Below are 25,631 nucleotides of genomic sequence, written 5' to 3'. Positions count from 1 at the left end.
TAGGGTTAGAGAGAAGGGGAGGAGAACCTCCTCTATCAGTGGACTAGGGAAGAGGGATAGGGGGAGAAGAGGGAAGGAGGGTGGGATTGGGAGGAAAAGAGGGAGGGGAACACAACCAGGATACAAAGTGAATAAATTGTAATAAATAATAATAAGTCAGTTTTCTCATCAGCAAAGTTAAGAGAAAGTACTAAGACTTTCATAAAATTAAATTTGAAAATTTTCACATAAAGCTCTTAGCATAGTTCCCAACACACACTAATTATTTAATAAATTAACTGTCCCTGCCATTTAATTGTGTATAGCTCATGAATTTTTGTGACTGAAGGTAAGTGATTTAAAATATGAATCAGGATCTTTAAAACATGTTTTTTTTATTTTGTTTTTGTTTTTGCTTTTTAGTGATCCTGCTCCTATAAACTCATCTTCAGGAGACGATAATCTTTACAGAGATTGAAAAAATATTCATTTTAGTATTTTCAGACAGTAAAGACTTAGAAGTAAACTAAATGTGTGGTAGTTGCACTTGTCCTGTTCCCCCGACAGTGCAATATTATTTAGAGGTTGTAAAAGCAAGTTCTCAGAGGTGAACCAGAGTAGCCACAAGGGCCAGCGGCAAGAAGAGAAGTCCTAGAGAGGGCACTCCCTCCTGGCCTTCCAAAGAGTAATTCCATGTGGAAAAAGATGGAACATTTGTACACTTTTTTAAATGTCTTGAGATGCAACACTTTAATTTTTTAAAGTACTACTACTTCTGAAAATGAAAGAAAAATTTGAAGACATTCTGATTAGTGCCAAGGTAGTTCATAATGTGCTCTGGGATTTTTAATTAAATGTAAAATTACTTCAGTATATCCTGTGCCAAACTTAAAGAAGAAAATGGCAGATTTGGATGATATTTAATTAAAAGAATTAAAAGAAAATAAAGTTTTTCACATATGCACTAAATCCTCAAAGACCCAATCTCAATAAAATAAATAATATTGAGCAAAGTGGTGCCCAGTTGTTAGGAAACAAACACAATGTAAACAGAATGGACAGAGAACTCCCAATCTTTAGGAGGGTTTATGGTCCATTGGTTTTAGCTTTTTAAGACTTGGACTTCTGTCAAACTCATGTCTGATTTTATTTTCTTATATGTTTATTTTAGACAGGGTCTCATTGTGTGGCCCTGGCTGTCCCAGAACTGCCAATGAAGCTGGCCTTCAACTCATAGAGATCCTTTTGCCTCTGCCTCCCAAATACTGGGATTAAAAATGTGTGCTAACCAAAGGACACATCATTTGGACAAAGCAGCAGCCTATATAATGGAAAAAGTTTTTTTTACCAATTCCACATCCAAAAACCCAAATATATAAAGATCAGGTGGGGAAGAGAGATAAGGTTAAGGGAAAGAACAGGGAAAGACAAATTGAATGAGGGGCACTTGAGGATGGTACGGAAACCGAGTACAGTGGAAACTTCCTAAAATACATGAAGGCGATCTTAATGAAGTCCCCAAACAATGAGGAAGAAGGAGTCCTGACTGGCTCTCTTTTGTCACCAAACCAAGCTTCCATTACTGGGTCTGGGTTACATCCAATTGAATTGTTGGCCAATGGGGTCCCATTGAAATCTACAAACAACACAGACTGTTGCCAACACTATAAGTTTCTCTCCACAAACAGACAAGATGCCATTGCTGAAGACAACACCAATGTTGAGCATGAAGAGATCAAGCTGGTACTTACATAAAACTTTCACCCCTATGTTCTAATGTCTTGATATTGGAATGTACTCTGCAATCTAACAAAAGGGAAATATAAACACCAACCCAACCACAAAACTTTGATCTACAATCTCTCCTTCCTGCAAAATGTGCTATGGCAATGGTGGTACAAAGCTTGTGCAAGAACCAGACTAGGTAGTCCGAAGACCTAGAGTTAAAACAAATAATACTGGCCTTAAAAAAAAAAAAAAGAAAAGAAAATTTAAAATAAAATGGCTCCTAATGATATTCTTCTATACTCATAGATCATGCCTTATCCAACCATCATCAGAAAAGGTTGTTTGTTTTTTGTTTTTTGTTTTTTTGTTTTTTTTTTCCTGCAGCAGATGGGATCAAGTATAGAGACACTCAACCATACATTATGCAGAGAGAGACCTTGGAACACACAGCTCTAAATGAGATGTCTATCAAATCCTTCTGCTCATAGCTCAACAAATACTGCAGAATAGAGGAGGCGGAAAGCATTCACAAGCCAAAGTGGATGGAGGACACCAAGAGAATAAGACCCTCTAAAAACTGAGCAAAGATCATATGAACTCAAGAGACTGAAGCAGCAAACACAGATCAATGTTTATTACTATACACTCTGTGTATATCATTATATCTTTCAGCTTTTTTTTTTTTTTTTGATCTCCTGAGTATGTGAATGAGTTGAGCTCTGATTCTAGTGGCTTTCCTTGGAGTGTTTTTATCTTCTGTTGGTTTGGCTTTTCCAACTTCAATGTGATTTTTTTTCTTATCTTCTTATATTTTATTTTGTTATGTTTTGTTTTTATCTCTTAGAAGCCTGTTCTTTTCTAGTGAGGACAGAAAGGGACAGAAAGGATCCAGATGGAAATGGGAGTGGGGAGGAACTGGGAGAACTTGAGGGAAGTGAAAATATAGTCAGGATATATTATGAGAAAAGAATCTATTTTTAATAAAATGGGCAGAAGAAAAAGGTGTGATTATCACCACATTGAGCCTAGAAGTAATTTTTAATAAAAGTAGCTGAATCTCTAAAATGTGGTTGTTAACTGATGTTAGATATATAAAAGTATATGTGTTAGAATATTTAGCATTATAACATGCCTAATCATACAAAATTAAAAATTAATTTGTCATGGAATATTAATTTGTTAATTTAACTCACTGTCAAAGGTTTTGGTTAATGTTTCAGTTCATTCATGCATCAAATAAAATGAGCTGTGTAAATTTCCATGACTTATCTAAAAGTTTTTCCATATTCTAGCATTCTTTCCTGATGGTACAAATATAAATGTGTTTATGGTAACCATAGTAAAAAGCAAAATAAAGCTATGTTTTCCACAATACTATATTTTTGTAAATTAATAAATCCATGTAATAGCTGGAAAGATTTTATAATAAATTCTGAATTATCATTAGTGTCCAGATGGTAGAGTTAGATCACTTGTAATCTTGCTTCTTTCTCTTGTTTATTTTTAATATTTGAGTCATTTTGCCCTTTATTATGACCTTGAAAAGCATTTTTTCTTTTTTTATACTATAACTTTATTATTATTATTATTAGTTACATTTTATTAACGCTGTATCCCAGCTGTATCCAGCTCCCTTATTCCCTCCCAATCCCACCCTTCCTCCCTCAGCTTCTCCCTGCCCCTTTCCAAGTCTTTTTGTTGTTGTTGTTGTTTTGGGGGTTTCAGGTTTTTTTTGTTTTTTTTTTTTTCAATGCAGTTTATTCAGGAACATTGAACAATCCTCAGACCCCGGGGAAAGCCAGCCCACAGCTTAAAAAGCCTCTGGGTAGCCAACCCAGGCGTGCCACGGGGGCAATGCAGATAGGTCCACATACATGGAAGCAAGCCAGATCCTCGGCCTTAGCCAAATGTGGAGTTGTTCGTGACAGAGAGCACTCACCATCGGAAAGGTGGAAGGCGGAAACCAGCTCCATCTTTAAGGCATAGCATTCCGCAGCTCTCTACAGGTCCCCTTTTTGTTTTAGACGCATCAGGCAAGAGTAGAGGTCTGATCTCTGATATTAGAAATAAATTGGGACTTTGTACCGATGTTCATTTAGGTGTCATCCACCCAAAGAGCATCAGACCCGTCCGATACCTTTTTCTCATGGGGGTTTCAGTTTTGTGTTGTTTTGTTTTTTGCAATATATTTACATTTTCATGCTGAATGTTCCCCAGGTTTTGGTGTTCATAATTAAGTCAAGTAAAAAATGAAATATTTTTCTTTACCTTTCAATGCCTCCACTTTTCCAGACTTTCCTTTATATTCTTTTTTAATATTTCTTATTCTAAAACAATAAAGAGGTACTTTATTAGTCAACACACACAAGTGAAAAAAGGTCTCAGCGTTAGGAAGGCTGAGAACAACTGCTCTATATGTCTACCCTTGTCTTACCACATCAGACTTCCCGCTTCTGTCTTCTGTGTTTGTATTAACACTACCAGACAGGTAGATGTAGAAAAAAACACTTTATAGTAAAGAAAGTATGACATAACTTAATTGTTCATAGATGCAAATTATTATTTTCAATTAATAATTTCTCTGAAATAGAAAGTAGGTGATATTCTCTAGCCTTTGGTCATTTTGACTCTGTCCTTTGACTTTAGCATCAAAGCAATATGTTTACTGAATGAGAAGAGTTAAAAGAGATTAAGTCTTATCAGACATTTCATTTAAGCCATTCTTTGCATGGAATAATGCACATTGGCCTTACATGTCCTTTGTACCTGGCCTTTAAAAAAAAAGAAAAGAAAAGAAAAGGGAAAAAGAAAAACAAAACTCCCACTTAGAAGAAACTAATGTTTTCCATATTTTAGAGCAGAAAATAATCATTTGCATTTGGGGCAGACATTGTTGTTTTTCTGGAAATGTTAAAACTTATGCCCCTACTGTCACATAACATTCTCCTGGTGTGCCTTCTGTACATGCAATTACTCTGTCTTAAAAGAACATTCAGCTGGGTATGGAGGCACACGCCTGCAATCCCCAGCACCTGGGAGGTGGAGACAAGAAGTTCAAGGTCATCTTTGACTCTTAGACATTATATGAGTCCAACCTGAGCTGACCCTGTCTCAAAAAGTGAAGCAAAGCAAAAACAAAAGTGTTAATAAAAACACAGAAGACAGAAGCGGGAAGTCTGATGTGGTAAGACAAGGGTAGACATATAGAGCAGTTGTTCTCAGCCTTCCTAACGCTGAGACCTTTTAGTACATTTCCTCAGGTTGTGGTGACCTCCAACCACAAAATTGTTTTTATTGCTACTTCATAACTGTAATCTTACTACGGTTATGAATCATAATGTAAATAGCTGTGTTTTCTGATGGTCTTAGCCTACCCTGTGCAAGAGTTGGTAACAAAATGGTCTTGACCCACAAGTTGAGAACCACTGATACAGAGCCTCTCAAAGGGAATTTCCCCTCCAAGAAACATTTACAAGGAACAATTAATGATTTCCAAGGAATGTGAGTGGTTCAAATTGATGCAGATAAAGACAAATGCGTCCCCTTCTACACTTGCCACAGACTCACAGATAGCTGTCGGGTAACAATCTTCGGCCTTTTATTCACATCAGCACAGCTACAAACGTGTTTACCTGATAGCTTCTTTTCCTTGGTATTCTGGGTCTACAGGCTCAAAATAATCGTCAGAAGGAAGCTCGGGATCTATGACTCTCTCAGTGACCTCGTTTCTAATGGTTGTTTTTCGAAACCAAGATGTTGACTTCAAGCAAAACAGTAGAGAATAACGGCGCTCATCCCCATCTGATTAGTTAAGAGCGATAAACCAGATCAACGAATAAAAATGCCTTGCTAAGATGAAATATTTTGACCTTTCAAACATAATACAGTTTTTCCCTTCAAATTTACAATTATTCAGAAAAAATCTAATAAGCAATCAAAATTTAACATTGCACAAGGTAATATAACTTTGAACAAAATATAAATTAAATAATTGAAAAATATAATCTCAAAGATATTTATGAGAATAGGTGAAAAATATTTTTAGAAATACAATTATTAATATGGTGCATAAAATAATTATACACATGTTTACAGTTATAGTATGTAATTATACATATATAGTTACATATTTATATATTTAACTATAATTACATATATGTAAATATTTACACATATATATATGGCTGACCATCTATATATAAATAGGTTGACCATACCAATATAATTGAACTTAATATTGAAATCTACAAATTCATATACAGTTACATGAATAAAAATAACACATGCAGAAATTCTATTTTTAGATGAATATAATAATACTGTAAATTTTTATTGATACAAAAGAATTTAGATATTATTTGTTGTTAAGGATATTCTTATATAAGCCAGAAATAATGGGCCATAGGCAAAAAAATAAATACATAAAGTTATATAAGACAACACTCTTACCAAAGTGAGGGACTATTAAAGTTAAATGAATGAATACAGTCATGCATAGGAATGAATATTTTGATTCTAATACATATAAAAAAACTTTGGGTGAATATTTTGGTTGTGGGCAAGAGAAAGAAAAGTAATTGCATAATCTATAAATTTGTAAATATAAACAACGTGAAAATGTGAGAACAGTAAATAACAAATATTAATTAGAAAATGTTTCTACAGTGTAATGGCCCAGTAATAGCTAAACCATAATAGCAACTAATCATTGTACATTTTTGAAATTTTCTTCTGAAATGCTTTTTAACTTTGCCTGTTTCCTCACTGCATATTATTCTCTGTCACTGGCTCCCTCTTCTGTACTACCTTGTCTTGCTGCCCACCTGCCTGTTACCCTCATCTTCTTCCCAGGAGTCTGCCCCTACTCTCATGACTTTTGCATATTTTTCAGATTGTTTTGATATAAATTCTTACTATTACTCTTTCAAAACACTTTGAAGAACCACTTAAAATTGACAAAACAATATAAAATTATATCTGAAAATAACTTGCATAATTATATTATTTTTAAATCAAAATAATTTTTTCATAAATATTACTCACTGTCAAGTATAACTATATTCCTTCAGACTGAGATTAGACATTTAGTCTCACTTCGGAGGCTATTTTAATATAATCTTAAGAAAAATTTTTCTATGTAATCAATAACTGAAAGGTCAGAGAAAAATTCACAAATACTTACAGGGCAAGACTCTATCAAAATACAAGGCCAAGACCAAGTAGATAAGACCATCGAAAGCCAATATGGAAAACGTCCCTATCATTACATATGATTCTCCTGAAGGGTCTGGAAATACTACACCATTCAAGTTATAATCCAGAAAGAAAATCTAAGATTCAAACAAATAATAATAATAAATTCCTAAATTCATAAACTGGCATAACACCAATGGTTATTAGTTTACATGTTAGCTTTTTAAATAAATGTTTTAATAATAAAGGTGTAGTAAATAATATACAAGTGAATAGAGCTACTAGAAATGCAAGGCTCCTCCAGCATTTGAAAATAAACCAATACAGTTCTCCATAAAAGAGAATAAAGCATGGAGGGAAGATGCAATTAATCTAGTAGATCAGAGAAAAGCACTTGAGTATCCATTCACAATACAAGAGATCTCTTCACACACTAAGAAGATGGGGTGTCTTCTTGAAAAACCATGATTAATAGCAAAATGCTGAAAGTTTTCTTTTGCTTGCATTTCTAGTCAGTGTAGCAGCAGAGGTCTAGAACTGTACAAGCCAGGGGCATGCAAGTGTCTGTAATTCCAGCTCCAGGGGATCTGAAGCCCTCTTCTGGTCCTGAACGCATGCACACACATACACACACATACACATAAAATAAAAATGAATAGTCCTTTCTCTAAAATCTTTTTTCGTCAAAGGAAACAATAAGAAAGGACAAAAGCTAGCAATAACTGAAAAAAAAAAAAAAGGACTGGTACACAAAAAATAAGAAATTGTTATAAAGTAATAAAATACGGAAAACAGTAGAAATACACATAAAAGATGTGAATAGACAATTTGCAAAAGAAAAACATGAAAGATGCTACATGAAAAGGGATAAAATTTTGTCAAAAGCACAGAAAAAAACTAATTAATGAGCATAATAATAAATTACATCTTCATCGGAACGTTTGAAAACTTAATAACAAATCTCATTGAAGACTGAAAAAACTGAAATGTTCTAGCATCATTTTTATAAAAGTCAAATGATGTAACCATTTTAGAAAAGTATTTAATTTAGTGACAGCCATGAATATTAAGGCTTGTATATTCTGGTCTTGTTATCCAACCCCTACAAATACACCAAAATGAACTGGTATACCGAAACGCATGAAAGAATATGGTAACAGCTTTATCAAAAAACCATCAAAGCCTGAAAATTTACTCTCATTTATCAAAAATAAAATAACATGGGCACACAGTAAGATGGTAAATAACACTATGTTGTAGCTATGCCTGAGACCTAGCAAGGTAATACTGAGCAGAAAAAGTTAAATATTTTAAAATGTATATTGTATAATATCCCTTACATAAATTTAAAGACAGATGGAACAAGTGTTTATATTTCAAAACCTACATTTGGCCGATCATAAACGGCAAGGAAGTAATTTTAATAAAATGGTTATCTGATGAAGGATAGCGTTTAGTGAGGTGCTTCAGAACGAGCACAGGGCTCCACTTCTAAATAATTTCATAACTACAGTGGAGGACTGTATAAAGTTTGTTGTACTGTGTACTTATATCTTCAAAGACTTTCACAATTGATTCACAGTTTATGCAACAAAATGTTTCAAACAGATTCACACAAATTGTTTAATAAACTAGCAATTTTTATTTTAACTCTTATTTAATGGCAATTTTTTTATATAACGTAACAAATTTTGCATTGTAGTGGGAGAGTTACTCCAGTGAAAGCTTTTAGCTAAGACCAAACAGGACTATAAAGAGGAGTCAAGGATCAATAGTAACCTATGTTTTTACCTTAGCCAATCCAGAGGTGAAGGCAAAGGGGCTGCAGATGCTCAGAATCCATTCCAGAGATGAGGGGAGTTGTTTATAAAGTACAGTGAATCCCACACACCCCCAAAGGAGGGTGAAGAGAAATATGATTAGATTGGTGAGGACAGTTTTCTGAAACAGAACAGCCATCAGGAAAGCTACAGCTATCTGAAAGAGAGAAGACATTAGCTGTTTGTTACAGGTAATCGCTTTTGATAATTATCAGAAAAACCAAGCTAACTACTTCATACAAGATATTATCAATGAAACAGTGAAAGGGGTGTAAAGTCACTGCTCAATTTTATTTTATTTTTTTAAGATCTTTACATGCCCTACCCATTTTCTTTTGTTATTATGGAAGAGATAAGGAAAGCTGAAGGCTGATTCAAGAATAGGGTAGAAAAACAATATTGGAGAAATAGAACAAAGCTAAATTAGTGTACTAAGGAAAATTATTCATCTACCTGACTTCTATAGAAAACATACTAGAATTTGAGAAAAACACCAAAACTGCTCTTCAGAGAAGGAGAAAGGGATGGGTGAGAAGGAAAGGACAGAAAAACAAAAACAAAAACACAAAAACTAAAGGGATTAGGAAGGGTGGTATGGGAAGATTGTCAAGAATAAATCAAACAGCAGAGGGTATCTGCCTCTATGGAAATGTCACAATGAATCCCACTAATTTGTTTAATAATGTGTGTTAATAATTATAAGTACTATTGAATCATATGACACTTTTTTAAAAATCCTTCAGAAGTTTGAGAGTTGAAATGTTTGAGCTCTTCCCTCTGTTCCCCTACATCCAATCCTCAAGTCTCATCCTCAGCTCTGCAGCAGAACACTTATGGCAGCCTTCCCTGCCTCCCCTCCCCAACCTCCTGTGGATCCCACAGATCTCCCTCTTCTAAACTTCCTCCCATCCCCTGTTGCTGTGTCCCAGACCCTATCTCTAACAGGCACCTCCTCCTGTCACTAACCCTAGGGCTAGATCTCCCAAGTAGGATGAAGGTGAACCCACATCTCTCCTACTGCTTCGGAGATCTCATCCTTCCCCTTCCCCTACCCCCAACTCTGTAGCAGGAAACATGCTGTGATCTCCTTTTCCTCTTTGATCTCATCCCTAAGGGACCACAAAGACCTTCTCCAGCTTTCTTCCCCTATGACTCATCCCAGTATCCCAGCCTCCAACACCAGCAGGCATTCCCTGTGAACAGCACAACTGAGCAGGCCAGGAAAACAAGCAACACACACAGACATCACACTCTCTGAAAACCCAAGGAGGAAAGGAAAACCAAGAAACAAAAAACCCATCCAACAAACTCAAATCCAGAAATCAGCACCTAGACCTAAAACCATTCCAAACCCAGATGCCTAGACACCACCATAAAAACACAATCAGCAGCAGTCAGGGCAATATGTCTCCACTGAAGCCCAGATATCCTACCTCACCAGGCCCCTGAACACACCAACAAAGCTGAAGCACAAGAAAAAGACCTTAAAACAGTCTTTGTGAATATAAGAGAGGTCCTTAAAGAGGAAATGAACATGTGCCTTTAAAAATATATACAGGTAGCACTTTTCCTAATTTTCTGAGAAAGCACCAGATTGATTTCCAAAGTGGTTATATGAGGTTACATTCCCACCAGCAATGGAGGAGAGTTCCTATTTTTCCAGCATGTGTTGTTACTTGAGTTTTTTATCTTAGCCATTCTGATGGGTGTGAGATGGAATCTCAGGGTCATTTTGATCTGCATTTAAGTGTTTCTCTGCCATTCAAATTCCTCTGGCCGGCAGTATGGAGCCAAGGTGGCTGCAGCCCAAGCCCTGCTGGGAGACAGAGAGCAAGGGGCAGTGGTGCTGCCAGCAGCCTACAAACACAAAGGTCAAGCCCTGCAAGCCTTGTGGTGGCCAACATAGAAGGCAGGGAGGTGTGAAGCAGCCTAGAGCTCACCCAGAACCTGCCCCCAGATGCCCTGCCTAGCCACAAGATCATCCTGATTCTGGGCAACAATATGATATCTGGGACAAGTCTCAGTGATGATCCAGTATTTATGGAGTGTCAGTCTTGAAGCTCTGGTATTTTTATACCCTTTCAAGATTCCCCAGAATTCCAAATGTAAAACTATCTGCAGCTGACAAAATCACGCCTTTGTCAGAGCACTAGACAAATAATAGTCAGCTGCTATGCATAACCTGAAGTAGCCCCATATCCCACACCTGGGACTAAAACATAATCCCATAATATAACTCGGGTTTTTTTGTTTGTTTGCTTGTTTTTAAGAAACCTAAATTGTCACCACAGAGAGACACCTGGAAGTGGGGGTATTTGAGGGTTGATATGGAAACCTAATACAGTGGAAACTCCCTGAAGTATATGAAGGGGATGCTAATGTGCTCTCCTAATCATGGGGGATATGGAATCTCAATTGGCCATCCCTTGTAGCCAAATGAGGCTTCCAGTGGTGGGACTGTGTTACATTCAATTGAGTTGCTGGCCAACAGGGTTCCATGGAAATCCCCAAATAAACCAGGCTGATGCTATGGCAAAGGATTGCTTTCTGCAAACTGAGAATAGGACCTCACTGCCATGGACAATACCCACACAAGTCACTGAACATGGAGAAGTGGCGCTGGTACCTCCATAGAGCCTGCACTCCTATATTCTAGTCTTTTTGGTGTAGGAACATACTCTGCAGAGAAATGTGGACACCAACCCAGCCACAAAACCTTTGACTTCCAAAATATGCTTGGACAATGCTGGCACAGAGCTCGTTGTAGTAGCCAACTCGTATCTGACTTAAAGTCCACTGCACAAGATAAAACCCATACCTGACACTGGTTCGGGTAATCAAGAACCAAAGACATAGATAGGCAAGAGATATAAGGTAAAACCAAAATGAATCAATAAAATGACTCAATAATGTTCTGCTATACTCATTGGCCAGTATCTTAGCCAGTCATCATCGGAGAGGCTTCCTCTGGCTGCAAATGGAAACGTGCAAAGACCAACAGCCAGGCATTATTTGGAGAGTCTAAATGGGAGGTCTCTATCAACTCTTCCTCTCAGAGCTCAGGGAATCCCACAGTAGATGAGGCAGAAAGATTGTAAGAGCCTAAGGAGATGGAAGACACCAGGAGAACAAGGTCCTCTGAATCAACTAAGCAAGGTTCATATGAGCTCAGAGACGGAAGCAACAAGCACGGGGCCTACATAAGTATAGAATCAAGTCCTCTATGTATATATTATAATTTTTAGCTTAGTATTTGTATGAGACTCCTGACTGGGAGAATGAGCGGGTCTTTACTCTTGGGCCTGCTCTTGGGACTCTTTTCCTCCTTTTGGGTTGCCATGTCCAACTTTGATATGATAGTTTTTGCTTCATCTTACTATATTTTAAATTGTCATGTTTTGTTGTTATCCCTAAGAAGCCTGTTCTTTTCTAATGAGATTCAGATAGGAAGTAGGTCTGGAGAGGAGAGGGGCGCAGGGGAACTGGGTTGAGTAGAGGGAGGGGAAACTATAATCAGGATATATTGTATGAGAAAAGAATCTATTTTAAATAAGTTAAAAATGGAAAAAAACTTAGAATACAGTGTATTTTAAGACTCTTGCTTATGTCTAAGTCATATTAGAGACATACAAGGCAATTGGAATAGCACCTCAATGAAGTTTAATGCTTCACAAGGCCTTTTTCAGTCATAAGAGAGTTATTCTAATGACTATGATAAAACTACAGTTGTATACTGCTCTACATTCCTCCCACTCTTCCCTTCGCTTTTTCTTTCTTTAACTCTAAGTATTAATGTGCTGTTTTCACGTACATTTACTGAATATGGTGGCATAAAATTTAAAATTTATCTTTGTGAGTCCGATGTTAGTTGGTCACCACAATAAAATAAAAAGTAAGTTTGAGCAGTGGTAGCAGTGGCTTAGAAAGCTAGGTTTTCACTCATTTAAGGTAATTAAAAGCTTCACAATTAAAATTTTGAAATATCTTGATAAAAATATTTTATAAAGAAAATTTTGATGCACCATTTTATTGTATGATCCATAAGACTTCTGTGAAAAAATAGGCCAAATTTACTTGGTTTTACATTACTTTCCTATAGCCATTGAAATTTTCTCAAGCAAACACATGAATGTGTGAACATGCACTCTCAATCTCTCTCTCTCTCTCTCTCTCTCTCTCTCTCTCTCTCTCTCTCTCTCTCTCTCTCTCACACACACACACACACACTCACACACATACTCACATACACACAAAGTGGACTTAAAAAAAAAGTACCTTCCTAACATCCTGGAGAATTAATGTTTGCAACACATAGCTAAGTTCTAATGTGTAAAAGGTGGTAACAAATGCACACACTTACCAAAGATAATCCATATAAGAAAAAGAGTGTAAATATGACAAGGAAACCGGTCATCACTATAATCTGGGTAGATGTTATAATAACTGCAACGAATATGGAAATAATAAAAATGAAGCCAACATAGATTAAGCCCCAGGACAGCCTAAAAAAAAGACAAAAGTCATTTAAATTAGTTAGTCTTTCAAATGTCTTTTTTAAACTACAAAAAGCACCTAAATAACACCATTACTCATGTATGTACACCCTAGTTTAATAACCATAATACTGAAAATATGGCAGAAGTCCATTGTGTGTGCTCTTCAGCACAATTCTCCATCTTTCCCCCCCAAAGTAATCACTTTGGCAAACATCCTGCTTATGAATCCCATGCATTCAGATGACCTTTACCACACAGTAATGACAGATACCAAATATTAGTATGGCACCAACCAATGTGAAAGAATGCCACAACCAGTTAAGTTAAACCAAATTATGGCCTTGCTGGTACTTGAAGGCCAGGCATCCTTATGCATCTATTGTATGAGCATTGTATAAACTGTATATTTTATGCTGTGTATATTATATGTAACTTTCCTTTATCAATCAACATTATCTATTATATATGAAGCTTATGATATTTCATTATATTAATATGTGCTAGTGTTCTTCTGACCTTAGATAATTGTTCTCTAGTTTTCTTTCTGTTATAATGGTGCAAAGAATTTTATTACATTTGTTTTTATGTAAGATGTAAAAGAATATCTCTAAAGTGAAATTACTGAATTAAAGTTTATGTCATCAGTTTTATTAGAAAACCAAATGAACCTAATGGTAAATCTGGAAAAAGACTTAGCAGTTGATGGTCAGTCAAATGTCAGTCAAATTACTCTACAAGCATCAAGAGCTTGAGGATCCCAGCAGGCAACACTACTGCTCTTCTTTACAGATGCTGAAAACCCAACCTTCCACTAATGCATCATGTTTCCTAATCCTGTTATTTCTTTACTCAAATGGATATAAGTTATGGCACACACTTGCATCTTTGTACTTTTATATTATTTTCTTTAGATATGTTGATGTTCTCATTTTACATAATATTTATTAAAGAACAGTGTCAATTAAATAAGACAAGATTATAAGGGTGCGTGAGTCCAAGCTTCTCATTAACAATTAGTTAATGGGTGTGTGAAATGTCACAAAATAAATCATTAACAAGATACAAATGTAATTGCAGGCATTAATTCTGTCTAGAATTTTTTCCTCTGTTTAAAAACATAATTAATAAGAACTTATCTCCTCTAGAATGCAGCAAAAGATGCTTGGTTTGCAACAGTACATCCCAGTAGAATGCGATTAGCTGGATTTACTACTTCCTTAATTGTTAATCTTATATCAATATAGTGAGCTGTGTTAGAAACATCAGCATTTTTGAAAAATGTAACCTATTCTGTGAATTTACAGAAGAGTACTTGAAGTACGACTGGGAAAACCGCAATGTAAATAAATAAATAAAGAGATCAAAATAATTACCTAAAAAGAGAACTACTTACAGAGTGGAGTAGGAGAGAGGATATTAATAAATTTATACAAAATCCTCTTGCTTGCAAAGAAATACATGCACCATATTTTTAAAAAGAATGATTCCATTTCACATTCACGGCATTACTAGAAGTCATATTTATTTCCAATAGATGTCTGATAATTAAAAAAAGATGTTTCTAAGGCATTTTCTTTCTTAGTTCTAAGAATGGACATATCCGTGCATTTTTTCCAGGGCTTAATTTATGTGCATGATAAGAGTCACCCTGAAACTGAATCAACATCAGAATGTTTAGTATCTCCTTTGTCTTCAGGTCAGCCTGACTGGTGCATCCCGAATTTCAGGTGACTTTGGGCATCCTGGCCCCTAGGACTTGCCTTGAATTAAAAAAAGACCCATCTACAGAAATTGCTCTCTCTCTCTCTCTCTCTCTCTCTCCCTCTTCCCTCCTAAGAGACCTGCATGATGGGTTTACATCTGTTCTTTTGTCATTACCAGTGCTCCCACACAAAAATTCCTCACTTTTTAAAGGTTTCCTCTTTTCCTATTTCACAATTGGTATACATTAGGACAAAAATTCTCTTTGTTGGTAAATATATTCTACACAGAAATAAAGGTTTCTGGACCATAATTCTACTTCAGGGAGCATATGAGTTAAAAACTAGATTGTTCAGTAAATAACTATACATCCAGTACATGTACTTTTATCATTCCACACACATAGATTTGGGGTTTTGTGGAGGGTTTGTTTGTTCATACATGTTTTAAGTGGTGTGTGATCTGCCAAGGAGGGTCTCAGTGTATCTCTGTATATCTCGGGCAGGCCAAGGACTCTCCATCTCCCTGTGTCCACCTGCCTACTGCTACGATCATATGTCTGTACTATCTGCCCAACACACCATTTTCTTGATTTGGGCAATATACAGAGAAGTATCCGCTAAGAATCAATATCAAAACATGTCATGTTTCTTCTGGGCAAAAATAAGCACATGATGTTCTTTTTGACCTGGAAATATACATTTTGTCACTGATAACAAATTCTGTGCTTTGCTTCTGAGGAGTTTAGACCTTATTTGTATTTCTATCAACTAAACACACCCACTATTTTTATATGTCTTTATTACTACACACACCTTTATTATGTCACAAATACATGCATAGATATGTCCATGTATACATACAAATATATACATATACTTCAAAGTTAAAGTGATTGTTGACTGGGGCAAGGTATAAACATTAATGCATGGCTCAGATACTGTTACTAAGTCTGCTTTATCCACCAACCTATCTGTTATGTCCTGTTCATAGTGCATCACAACATACATCATTTACTTGTTTCAAAACATCTCTGGTTGGCCAAGCCCATGAATCCAGCATGCCCTTCATAAGGCTGTTTTCTTCACATAGAGAAGTGTGAAGAAGTCAGCTCATAAGAGGAAAGGATCAGACAGAATTGTCCTTAAGTTTCTACCACTGAAGCCCGGCTCTGGCATTCACTGTCTACCTGACACCGGGCAACCAACTCCATTATCTTCATTTGCCTTTATTTCCTCATTTACAACCTTGATAAAAGCCAGCATTACAACAATGTTCAGTGAGTTATAATGACTATCTTCCACAGAAGATTTAACAAAGACTAAATCTAGTAGTCAGAGCAAAACAAAACAAAAACACAAAAAACAACCACAGAAACGCAAGTACCTCACGTCTCAAATTTAAACTGTAGAATTGTAAAAACAATTATACTTTTGTGTTTTATGATTTCTCTGACTCACCAGAATGCAGATTCTCGTAGACCCATTATTTTCATCAATTCCTTATACCTTTTTCTTTCTTTTGTGACATTGTAGGATACAAAATGTATAAACGAGGAGAAATAAAACAAGCAGCATAAAATAAAAAATTCATATTGAAGAAGGTCTTTAGAAATAAAAGGTAATGTCTTCATATTTATTGCATTAACAGACATCAACTCCTCCATCACAGAGTGGTTTGTTGTGACCTAGAGAAGGACATAAGCAAACAGAAAGTAAAGGCTATGAATTGACAAAACTGGAGTAAGTGTTGGAGGTTGCACTGATATCAGTTTCCTTGTTTTACTGCTCAAGTCTAGTCACACAAGATGTTCCTCTCTTGAGGGAACTGGGTGTGTTGTTTTGCAGGTTTCTAGGACTAGAAGTTTGCAGAACTAGAAGTTTGAAATTAAGTGGTCTCTTCCTTGTCTGACAATCGAGTTTACATACTTGCTAGTTTGAATGTGTCCCTCTACAATGCATGCGGAAGCTCATCCTTACTATAGCACTAGAGGTAGGATGTTTGAGGAAGTAAGTCATCGGATGAGACACTCGTGGATAGATGAGTGACTCATCAAAGGGTTTGCCAAGTGTGTCTTAATGCGCAATTTGCCCTTTTGCTCTTTTGCCAAGTGAAAACATAGTGTTCTTCTCTTTGCCCTTTCATCCTTTGTGCCATGTAAAAACTCCCAGACTGACAGCTGTGAGGAATGAGCTTGCTGAGGTCTAATCATATACTCTCTGGACTTGAGAATTGTGAACAAATAACTTATGTTCTTTATGAATTACCCAGCCTTGATATGTAGTCATTGTAGGGCAAATGAACTGTAACATCATCCTCCATTAAAATTTTCATGCCTCTGAAATTAATGATAGTAACTTTTCAATTAGGTGCTTACTTCGATAATAGCAGCATTAATGGCAGTTTGTAAAGCCACAAATCCTCTTTTCCAGTATCTGGACAATAAACATGAAACATCACTATATGAATTCCAGCAATGAACTGTAAGCACAAGGAAAAGTATAAATATTAGTATGGGATAAAAACAGATTGGAAATGAGGAACAAAAACCTAAGAGAAAATGATTGAGAAGAGACTCCACTGGTCAGAACTGTTAACCTCATAGAGAAGATAGTCACGGTGGTGCACACATGTAATCCTAGTCTTCAGGATGCTGAAGTAGGAGAATAATAGATTTTTAGGCCCGCCTAAGCTATATGTCATGGCACTATCTCAAGCAAAGCAAACAAGCAAACAAACCAATAAGGTCATTTTGATGATGAAGCAGACACGTTAAGATGAAGGTTATATGGTTCGGAAGAAGCAGCTACTGTGATACACACTATGAGACTAGGGTAACAGCAATCCCTAGCTTCCCGAGACATGAAAAACAATGCTTTAGGGCTTCTATATTAAAGCTACACACACACACACACACTGTGATACACACTATGAGTCTAGGGTAACAGCAATCCCTAGCTTCCCGAGACATGAAAAACAATGCTTTAGGGCTTCTATATTAAAGCTACACACATACACACACACACACACACAAATCCCCAGTTCTGTGCCTAGAGACCTAAAGTGGGATATGTACATTTGTCCACAGATAACCTGGAATTAGTTTATCATAGTAAAATGCACATCCCCAGGTGGGAAATGGAGATGCTAATGAGATGCAATATTTGAAGACTTGTGACAAGCTGCTGCATAGACACATACTGACTAAGACAAAGGGCTAGAGCCCTTCCTGGGGAAGAAACAGAAAATGGGTTGGGAGCACACCACTTATATTCTGGAAATCTCAGGAACTTTCTTCCCAATATTTTCATGTGGTCTCTCCTGTGCTGTAGCATAAGAATAATCTGAATTTGAGTGTCTCTGGATAATCCTTTTTCTAGAAGTGACAAGATCCGAAGTTCTTTGATTATTCAATTTATAAAGACTATTGCCTTTATCCTAATCTCCTCACAAAATGAATTTATCCTAGAGGGGTTTCCTAGTCCTCTTATCTTCAGCATCTTATCTTGTTTGTATACTTTTTTTATACAAACCCACTCCTCCTGCCCCTGTCTAGAACAATTCTTACAAACAGGCTCCATGGTTTTCAGTCACTGCGTCCTTCAGGAACTCATTGGAGCATGTGTAGTCTGTACACACTGTGTGAATAGTGGTAAAGAACCATTTCTACATATTGCACCAATTTTACTTCCTTGAGTGTCTTTTAACCCACAAGCCTTCCTCCTTTTCAGCTGCCTCCACTATCATCTAATGGCCATCAAGTTTCATTACACTCTCCCTGAACAACTCGAGTTCTCTGGGCTGTGTCAGGAGTGCTCTCTTAATTGTGAACAACTTTCCACATGCTTGCTCTGATTAAAGTAGTTCAATGGCTGTGGTGTAGGTTTACAAGGTACCAGACAAAACCTAACTCTAATGTGACTGCAAAATCATTCTCCCCTCACATCCCATGGCCTTGCATGATCTTCGTCCAGTTCTTGATAAGATGCTCTCATATGCTTTTGTCCTACTAGGACACAGTATCTCTAGCTCTTCACATTTGCTGTTCTCTTGGTCTAAATTTAAAAGTTAGTTCTCTAATCCAGCATTCAATTAAGAATCCTGAGGCCAGATTACCACAGGTCCCTTCCCTTGCACTTGTCACTAATTATTCAATGCTTTTCAAGCCTCATCTGACATTGGAATCTAGTCATTCCCTTAGACCTGTGAGTTCAGCAGATGCATGCTGAAGTATGCTGCAATGCTGTGAAATTAACCTTTAAAATAAAAAAAAAAGTGAAGCAATAAAATATTAGTCTGTTCTCTCCAATGAAATTGCAAGTAGCTGTTGCCCAACCCTACCTGTTCCTTCTTGTCAAAAACATAAGGACTCACAATAGGATTTTATATAAATAGTCACCTAATAAATCTTCATTTAAAAATGGATTTCCATACATTAGATGTACTTCTAACTTGTAAGAGAAGGTGTCATTAAATACGATTCCAATAGCATGTGGAAGACCCTCCAGAAGCACTTCATTCAAGTCTTTTTTACTTGGTACTCCAATGATTCTTGTTCCTGTGAGGTATAAAGTAAAAAATAGGTATACTGGATTATACAGTGTTCCCATACAACAGAATGTGATATTAGACTCGGCCACATTTTTATAAACTTTTCCAATTAAACTAAAAATACTAAAAAGCAACCTAGAAAAATCTTATTTTACTGTTTCAAATGACAGAATCTATTTGTGCTTGAGAACTACATGTTTTAATAAGACAAGTTATAGATATGGAGGGGACCATCATGCCTGCTAGGTATAAGAGTGGTTACAACAAGGGAGACCCCAGGGAAGATGCTTAATTCTCACTCAGAAGGACAAACAAGATAGACATCAGAAGTAGGAGAAGACAAGGAGCAGGACAGGAGCCCTCCACAAAGGACTTCTGAAAGACTCTGCCCACCAGGGTATCAAAGGAGATACTGAGACTCATAGCCAAACTTTGGGCAAAGTGCAGAGTCCTTATGGAGGAAGAGGGAGATAGAAAGGAACTCCACAATGAGAACAACAGAGTCAGAAAACCTGGGCCCAAGGGGTCGTGCAGAGACTGATACTCCAACCAAGAACCACGCATGGGGAAGACCTAGACCCTCTCTGTTCAGAGGAAGCCCAATGGCTGCTCAGTTTCTAAATGGGTTCCCTACTAAGGGGAACAGGGACTGTCTCTGACATGAACTCAGTGGCTGGCTCTCTGATCACCTTCTCTTTGGGGGGAGCGGGGGTGCAGTCTTGCCAAGCCACAGAGAAAGATAATGCAGCCAGCCTTGATGAGACCTGATAAGCTAGGGTCAGATGGAAGGGGAGGAGGTCCTCCCCTATCAGGGGACTAGGGAAAGGGCATAAGGGGAAAAGAGGGAGCGGGATACTTGAATTTATTAAAGGGATGTTGAACTAGAATTTCAAACTCATATGCACATATTTTATTAAAATATGAATATAATAAGATATAAATAAAACATAAAAATAAGACTAATTCTTTCTTGTCTATAGAATATTTACCTTTCATTGTTGGAGCAAACAGTGTTTTATTCATTATCTGTTGGGTTATGTTAGAGACTGGTGTGTATACAACCTTTATAGACGATCCATTAAATTCATCTACCCTTCCAAGATCCTGAGAAGGAGCTTCGGGGAAATGAATATTTTCTTTGAAATATGAAAACAGGCCCATATACAGTCCTACAATAACTGGGATGGTCCATTCCTATAAAAAAAAATCAGGTTTGTTTTTTTTTTTTTTTAAGAGAGAAAATGATGAGCCAAGATTCATTTCTCTTCAAATTGGTCAACACCAAAGAACCTTGAAGACATGTTCCAGCCAAGGACCATGCATGAGAGGACCTAGACCCCTTGCTCAGATGTAGCCCATAAGCTATTCAGTCTCCATGTGGGTACCCTAGTAAGGGGAGCAGGGGCTGCCTCAGTGACTGGCTCTCTGATCACCTCCTTCTGAACTGTGCAGCCTTACCAGGCCACAGAGGAAGACAATGAAGCCAGTCCTAATGAGGCCTAATAGGCTAAGGGTCAGATAGTAGGGAAGGATGTCCTCCCTTATCAGTGGACTAGGGGAGAGGCATAGGGGGAGAAAAGGGAGGGAGGACTGTGAGGAGATGAGGGAGGGGCCTACAGCCAGGATACAATGTGAATAAATTGTAATTAATAATAAAAAAATAAAAATTTTTTAAAAACTTTAAAGACAAGTTCGTTTTTTTTCCATATAATTGGCTTTTTATTGCTGTTTACTCTTCAGAGAAAGAAAAACTCAGTGAAGGACAAATTCAAAGTTAGTACCCACAAGTATCTCTCTGATCTAAAGATTTACATTAAACCATGAAGGCCTCGTCTGGAAACCGAATGGGATACTTAACAGTGTGACAGTCTCGGTTGCTTGGAATGCCAATTCTAAACATAAGGCACAAAATATTCCAGACACTATTCATGATGGCAAGTCATCATTTTTCTTGCTAATTGTCATATTTCCATTATAAACTAAAAGAAATCAGTATAAACTGAATGTAGTAAATCACAAATAGCAATAATTTCTTCCTTCTCAATATGATGCTGGACAAATCATTTATGTTCTTGTCTTTGGAATTTCCTTCTAAATATTGACACTGTATGTTCATTTCTTTAAAGTGACCACACTAAGTTAATATAGTATAAGGTTTTGACTATAACATACTCTCAGATACAAGTGGGAATGGGTGGTTGAGCTATTTTGTGTGGAAAATGGACAGACGTGGTACATGCCACTTCCAGGCCTGGTTTGTAGACCCTTACCCAATCTACTATACTCTGATTTTATTCTTTTTCTTTTCCTTATGAGCAGGTTAGCAGAGGTTACCAGGATCTGAGGAGATGAAAAAGTCCCTAGATGAGGAAATCTAGGTACCTGGATGAATGGAAAGAATATTATTTCCAACTACTGACTTACTAAAAATAATAAAAACTGAACATTTTTTCATGTGTTAAGACACTGAAATTTCTACTATTCACCATTTCTCAACCCATCTGCTTAATACAAACCAACAAAGCTATCCTTTTGTAATCCTTGAAAATAATCGTTATGTAGAAAATCCAGTTTTGAATATAAAATAATACAAATAAAAATTTCTCAACTTATCCTTGCCAAACTTTACATTATGTCTTGGTTCCCAATGTAGAACATGTGATACTTTAACCTTTGCTACAGTTTACCATACAATTACATTTTTGTTTTATCACTTTTTAAAAAAATGTAATACTTTTAGTCTTTGTAATTCTATGGTATTGGTCATAGACTATTCTGAGTTTCCCAATCCAACAAATATAGCTAGAAGTACCTACCTCAAAATAAATACAGTCTGCTGATTAAAATGTAACATATTAAAGAATCAGACAAAAAAGAGAACACAAAGGAAAGGAGGGACTGTCTTCACATACCAGCAAGCTCTCTCTTTTCATTCTCCATTTCTTGAGTAGATTCTTGTACAAAAGTGCTCGGGTTTGCTGATACACACTCATCTTTTTCATACCCCTTTCACCTGCTCATTAAGTGAACAAACAGTAAGCAAACCAAAAAATGGAAGTATAATTGGAAAAACCTTGACTATATTTCTTATTCAAATATTTACTACACTTAAGAACTGTAATGAAATGTAAAATATTATTGCAAAAGCTTATGACTGAATTTTACCTTGAATATATTCATTTAAGCTCTATGGAGAGATGGGTGATGGTGAAGTTCTGGGGTGGTTGTTTTCACAATTTCACAATAAAACAGAACACTCCAATTGGGGGAACGTCATTAGGTCGCAGAATGTGTATAATTATCTTTTGAAATTGAATTCAGTGATGTGAATAAAGTAATCAGTTAGTTTCATTCCATCAACACTCATTCTTGTTCCTTGTGTTTTAGTAAAAAAAATCCCATAACTAATCAAATCAACAACAAAATTCTGATTGCTTAACTCACCCAAATAAAAACTTACATTCATCAAATACCATCCCAATGAAATATGTTTGTAATATTTACCATCAGATTAAATAAAATAAAATTTAACTGAATAACTTTTACCAGAAGAACTAAGAAAGCTTTAAAAAATAACCCAGGCTGAAAATTACTTGATTCTGACACACACGGAGAATAAGATTTCTCTCAATTTTGTGAATATGCATTTCCCTCAAAAACTCTGAAAGCAAAGTACAAAATAAGTTTTTAAAGAGAGAGAGAATAGGAGAAATTTGATGGAAAAGTATTTTTGCCCAGAAATTTTTCAAATAAACACATTTTTAAAACTTTTTGGGTTTTTATTTATAAAATTTCATCTTTCCTAAATTTACATAACAAAATTTTGTGTAATTTTCTCTTGGCTAGAATGGAAGCAAACTAGAGTCTATTGCTAGTATCTACAAAATAAAATCTGGTTGGGGACAAAATGAAAATTAGCTCTGAAGTCACTGTAAAATGTTCAAGTGTCTGAAAATAGATTGATCTTAGCACTATCCACCCATTTATTCGTCAGGGCACAAACAGCGCTAAGCTTTACTTACTGATGAGAAAGGCTCACGATCCCTGGAGGCATTCACACCGTTCTCCTTTTCTTCCTAGCTTACCAGTTAAAGCATTATCTCTGGTTCCTGATATATTTCTCAAGTAGGTGCCTACCCTCAGCAGCTGCTACTCAGACTAGTTTCTGAAAAGGGATGTGGTCAATCCAAGCTGTACATGATGAATTTGTTTTGTTTTGTGTTGTGTCCCCTTTTTTCCGTAAGCCGGTTATTCTCCTGGGAAAATACTGTCCTGTGATTGGTTGAGAATAAAACAAACCGGGTGTCTGTTCGTTCAGCCTTTCAACTCCAGGAAGAGTAATGCAAATAAGGAAAACTTGCTTAAGCCCTTCTGATGTGATGAGATCAAGATGGGAAGAGAGGACAAAAACAAGAGTAAAAATATTAACTAATAAAACTAAGTCTTTAAACTTGTGTGGGAAGTATTAAGTCATGTTTTCTCACTATGCATAGCTAAGCGCAGATGTCAGTTTTCAACTTGGCAAACTCATGCCAAGTAAAAACAATAGCTAAAGCTGATAGTTTCTTTTCTTTTTCTGTTTCTCTTTTAAAAGTAAACCAATCCACATTTCTCCCTTGAAGAAATTCTTACGTTAGACAGACGAAGAGTTCTTTTCAAGCGAATTTCTCCTACTCTATTCACAGTCATGTGGGATTTTATGAGTTATGTAGGCAAATAAAATAGATTTTATGTGACAAACGCACATAAAGGATTCTGATTTTTATACATTCATATGAGTATACCTGAAATCTATTCCATTCTCATTGCACAGTCTGTCTGAAAAGCACTGAAAACTTTTTGACCTGCCACCGCAAATGGCAAAACAGGAAAGCAAAGTCCAGGAGTTGGGAAATCTCAAATATTTGACATGGCTCCTCATCCACATGTGTTAATAATCATAAAGCAGAGAGAAGTTCCAGAGTATAGGGGACAGTTTTAGGATAATAACAATTTCAACCATGGTAGTTAAGTAGTTAATTCTTTTAAAAGTAAACAAAAGTGAAATATCACGTCTTTTACATTGAAAACTTTCAAAACAAACAAGTTAACAGGGATGTTCTAAAAGTTCCAGGACTGTGGAAAAAAAAAAAAAACTACAAACATTTTTAAAAAATTTAATAGCACAACAAATCTTTTGAAGTAATCTAAACTATAATTCAGATTTTCATTAATTGTATTGCTGTAGTTGTTTTTTAATAAAAATTAAAAGTTCTTTCTTAAAAGTTTTATATTATTCATTTAATCCCTAGACCTCTTTATTCTTATGTATTTATGCATTTGTGTGTTTATTTATTCACTTATTTATTTGTTTATTCTTCTCTCATATTTTGCATCCTGACCACAGTTTCTCCTCCCTCTACTCCTCCCAGTCGGTTCCCCACATCTCTCTTTATTATTCACACTCCTGGAACGCTACAAAGACGTAAGCCAGCTCACAGATTGAAACTATATCCTTCCTAGAAGAGAACATCATGAGCAAAAGCCCAATATACACTTGGAGGGGGGGGGAAACAGAGCAGAGAGACAGAGAGGAGAGGAATGAGATCACTAGTAAGCTAAGAACTAAAGTTAACAGACTCTGTAACATAGAGTACAGAATTTATACTTCAAATTTAAGAAACTATGTAAACTAGTTAAATTAGGAGAGGAAGAAAATAACCCATTAGAATGCATACAATTTAAAAATAGCAATAACACTTAATAGGTACACCTACAGCAGATTATGCCACCTAAAGAGAGCTCTTTAAGTTCTCCAAAAACTATTAAAAACCTTATTGTATAGTACAACCACTGAATCATGTTGTAGAACATTAGACTCCTTCAAGCAGAACCCATTATTTATCTTCCGTCTTTTTCACTTTTTCTTTTTTTCTGGAGGTGGAATTGTGTGTTTTTTTGTTTTTGTTTTTGTTTTTTTGTTTTTTTTTTTTTAATGCTGCTTTTTTGGGGTTCTTGTACCTCTAACTCCCTTCTCCATTCCAATCCCTTCCAATCCCACCCCAACACCAGGTATGAGAGAAAGAAAGTTAGAGGAGAAAGAGGGCATAGGTCTCTTTAGACTACTTCCTGCTGCTGATTAGGGTTGGCAGGTTCCTTGGGGAAAGTCCAGTCTTCTCGTATA

General features: G+C 36.3%; 1 protein-coding gene across 5 annotated transcripts in view; it reads right to left on the bottom strand.

Annotated features, from left to right (window-relative positions):
* The window catches only part of Abca6 (ATP binding cassette subfamily A member 6), a 67,931-nt gene extending 44,237 nt beyond the window's left edge, over positions 1-23,694 (bottom strand). For 2 of the 5 annotated variants that reach the window (XM_060386480.1, XM_060386481.1), the window contains exons 1-11: positions 23,491-23,694; positions 22,381-22,481; positions 20,458-20,662; positions 19,317-19,475; positions 17,295-17,398; positions 16,378-16,604; positions 13,081-13,222; positions 8,692-8,877; positions 6,890-7,037; positions 5,340-5,508; positions 3,976-4,034 (exon numbers count right to left, since the gene is read on the bottom strand). In XM_060386480.1, the coding sequence (XP_060242463.1) occupies positions 3,976-4,034; positions 5,340-5,508; positions 6,890-7,037; positions 8,692-8,877; positions 13,081-13,222; positions 16,378-16,604; positions 17,295-17,398; positions 19,317-19,475; positions 20,458-20,662; positions 22,381-22,470 (1,489 nt within the window). In that variant the 5' untranslated portion in view covers positions 22,471-22,481; positions 23,491-23,694. Of the gene's footprint in view, positions 1-3,975; positions 4,035-5,339; positions 5,509-6,889; positions 7,038-8,691; positions 8,878-13,080; positions 13,223-16,377; positions 16,605-17,294; positions 17,399-19,316; positions 19,476-20,457; positions 20,663-22,380; positions 22,485-22,633; positions 22,771-23,490 lie in introns of all 5 variants that reach the window. The other 3 variants (XM_060386478.1, XM_060386479.1, XM_060386477.1) reach the window with 3 other exon arrangements.
* Positions 23,695-25,631: the final 1,937 nt, after the last annotated feature.

This window comes from Meriones unguiculatus, chromosome 7 (assembly GCF_030254825.1).
Source record: "Meriones unguiculatus strain TT.TT164.6M chromosome 7, Bangor_MerUng_6.1, whole genome shotgun sequence".
Taxonomy (NCBI): Eukaryota; Metazoa; Chordata; class Mammalia; order Rodentia; family Muridae; genus Meriones; species Meriones unguiculatus.
This window is presented reverse-complemented; position numbering and strand designations above follow the sequence as displayed.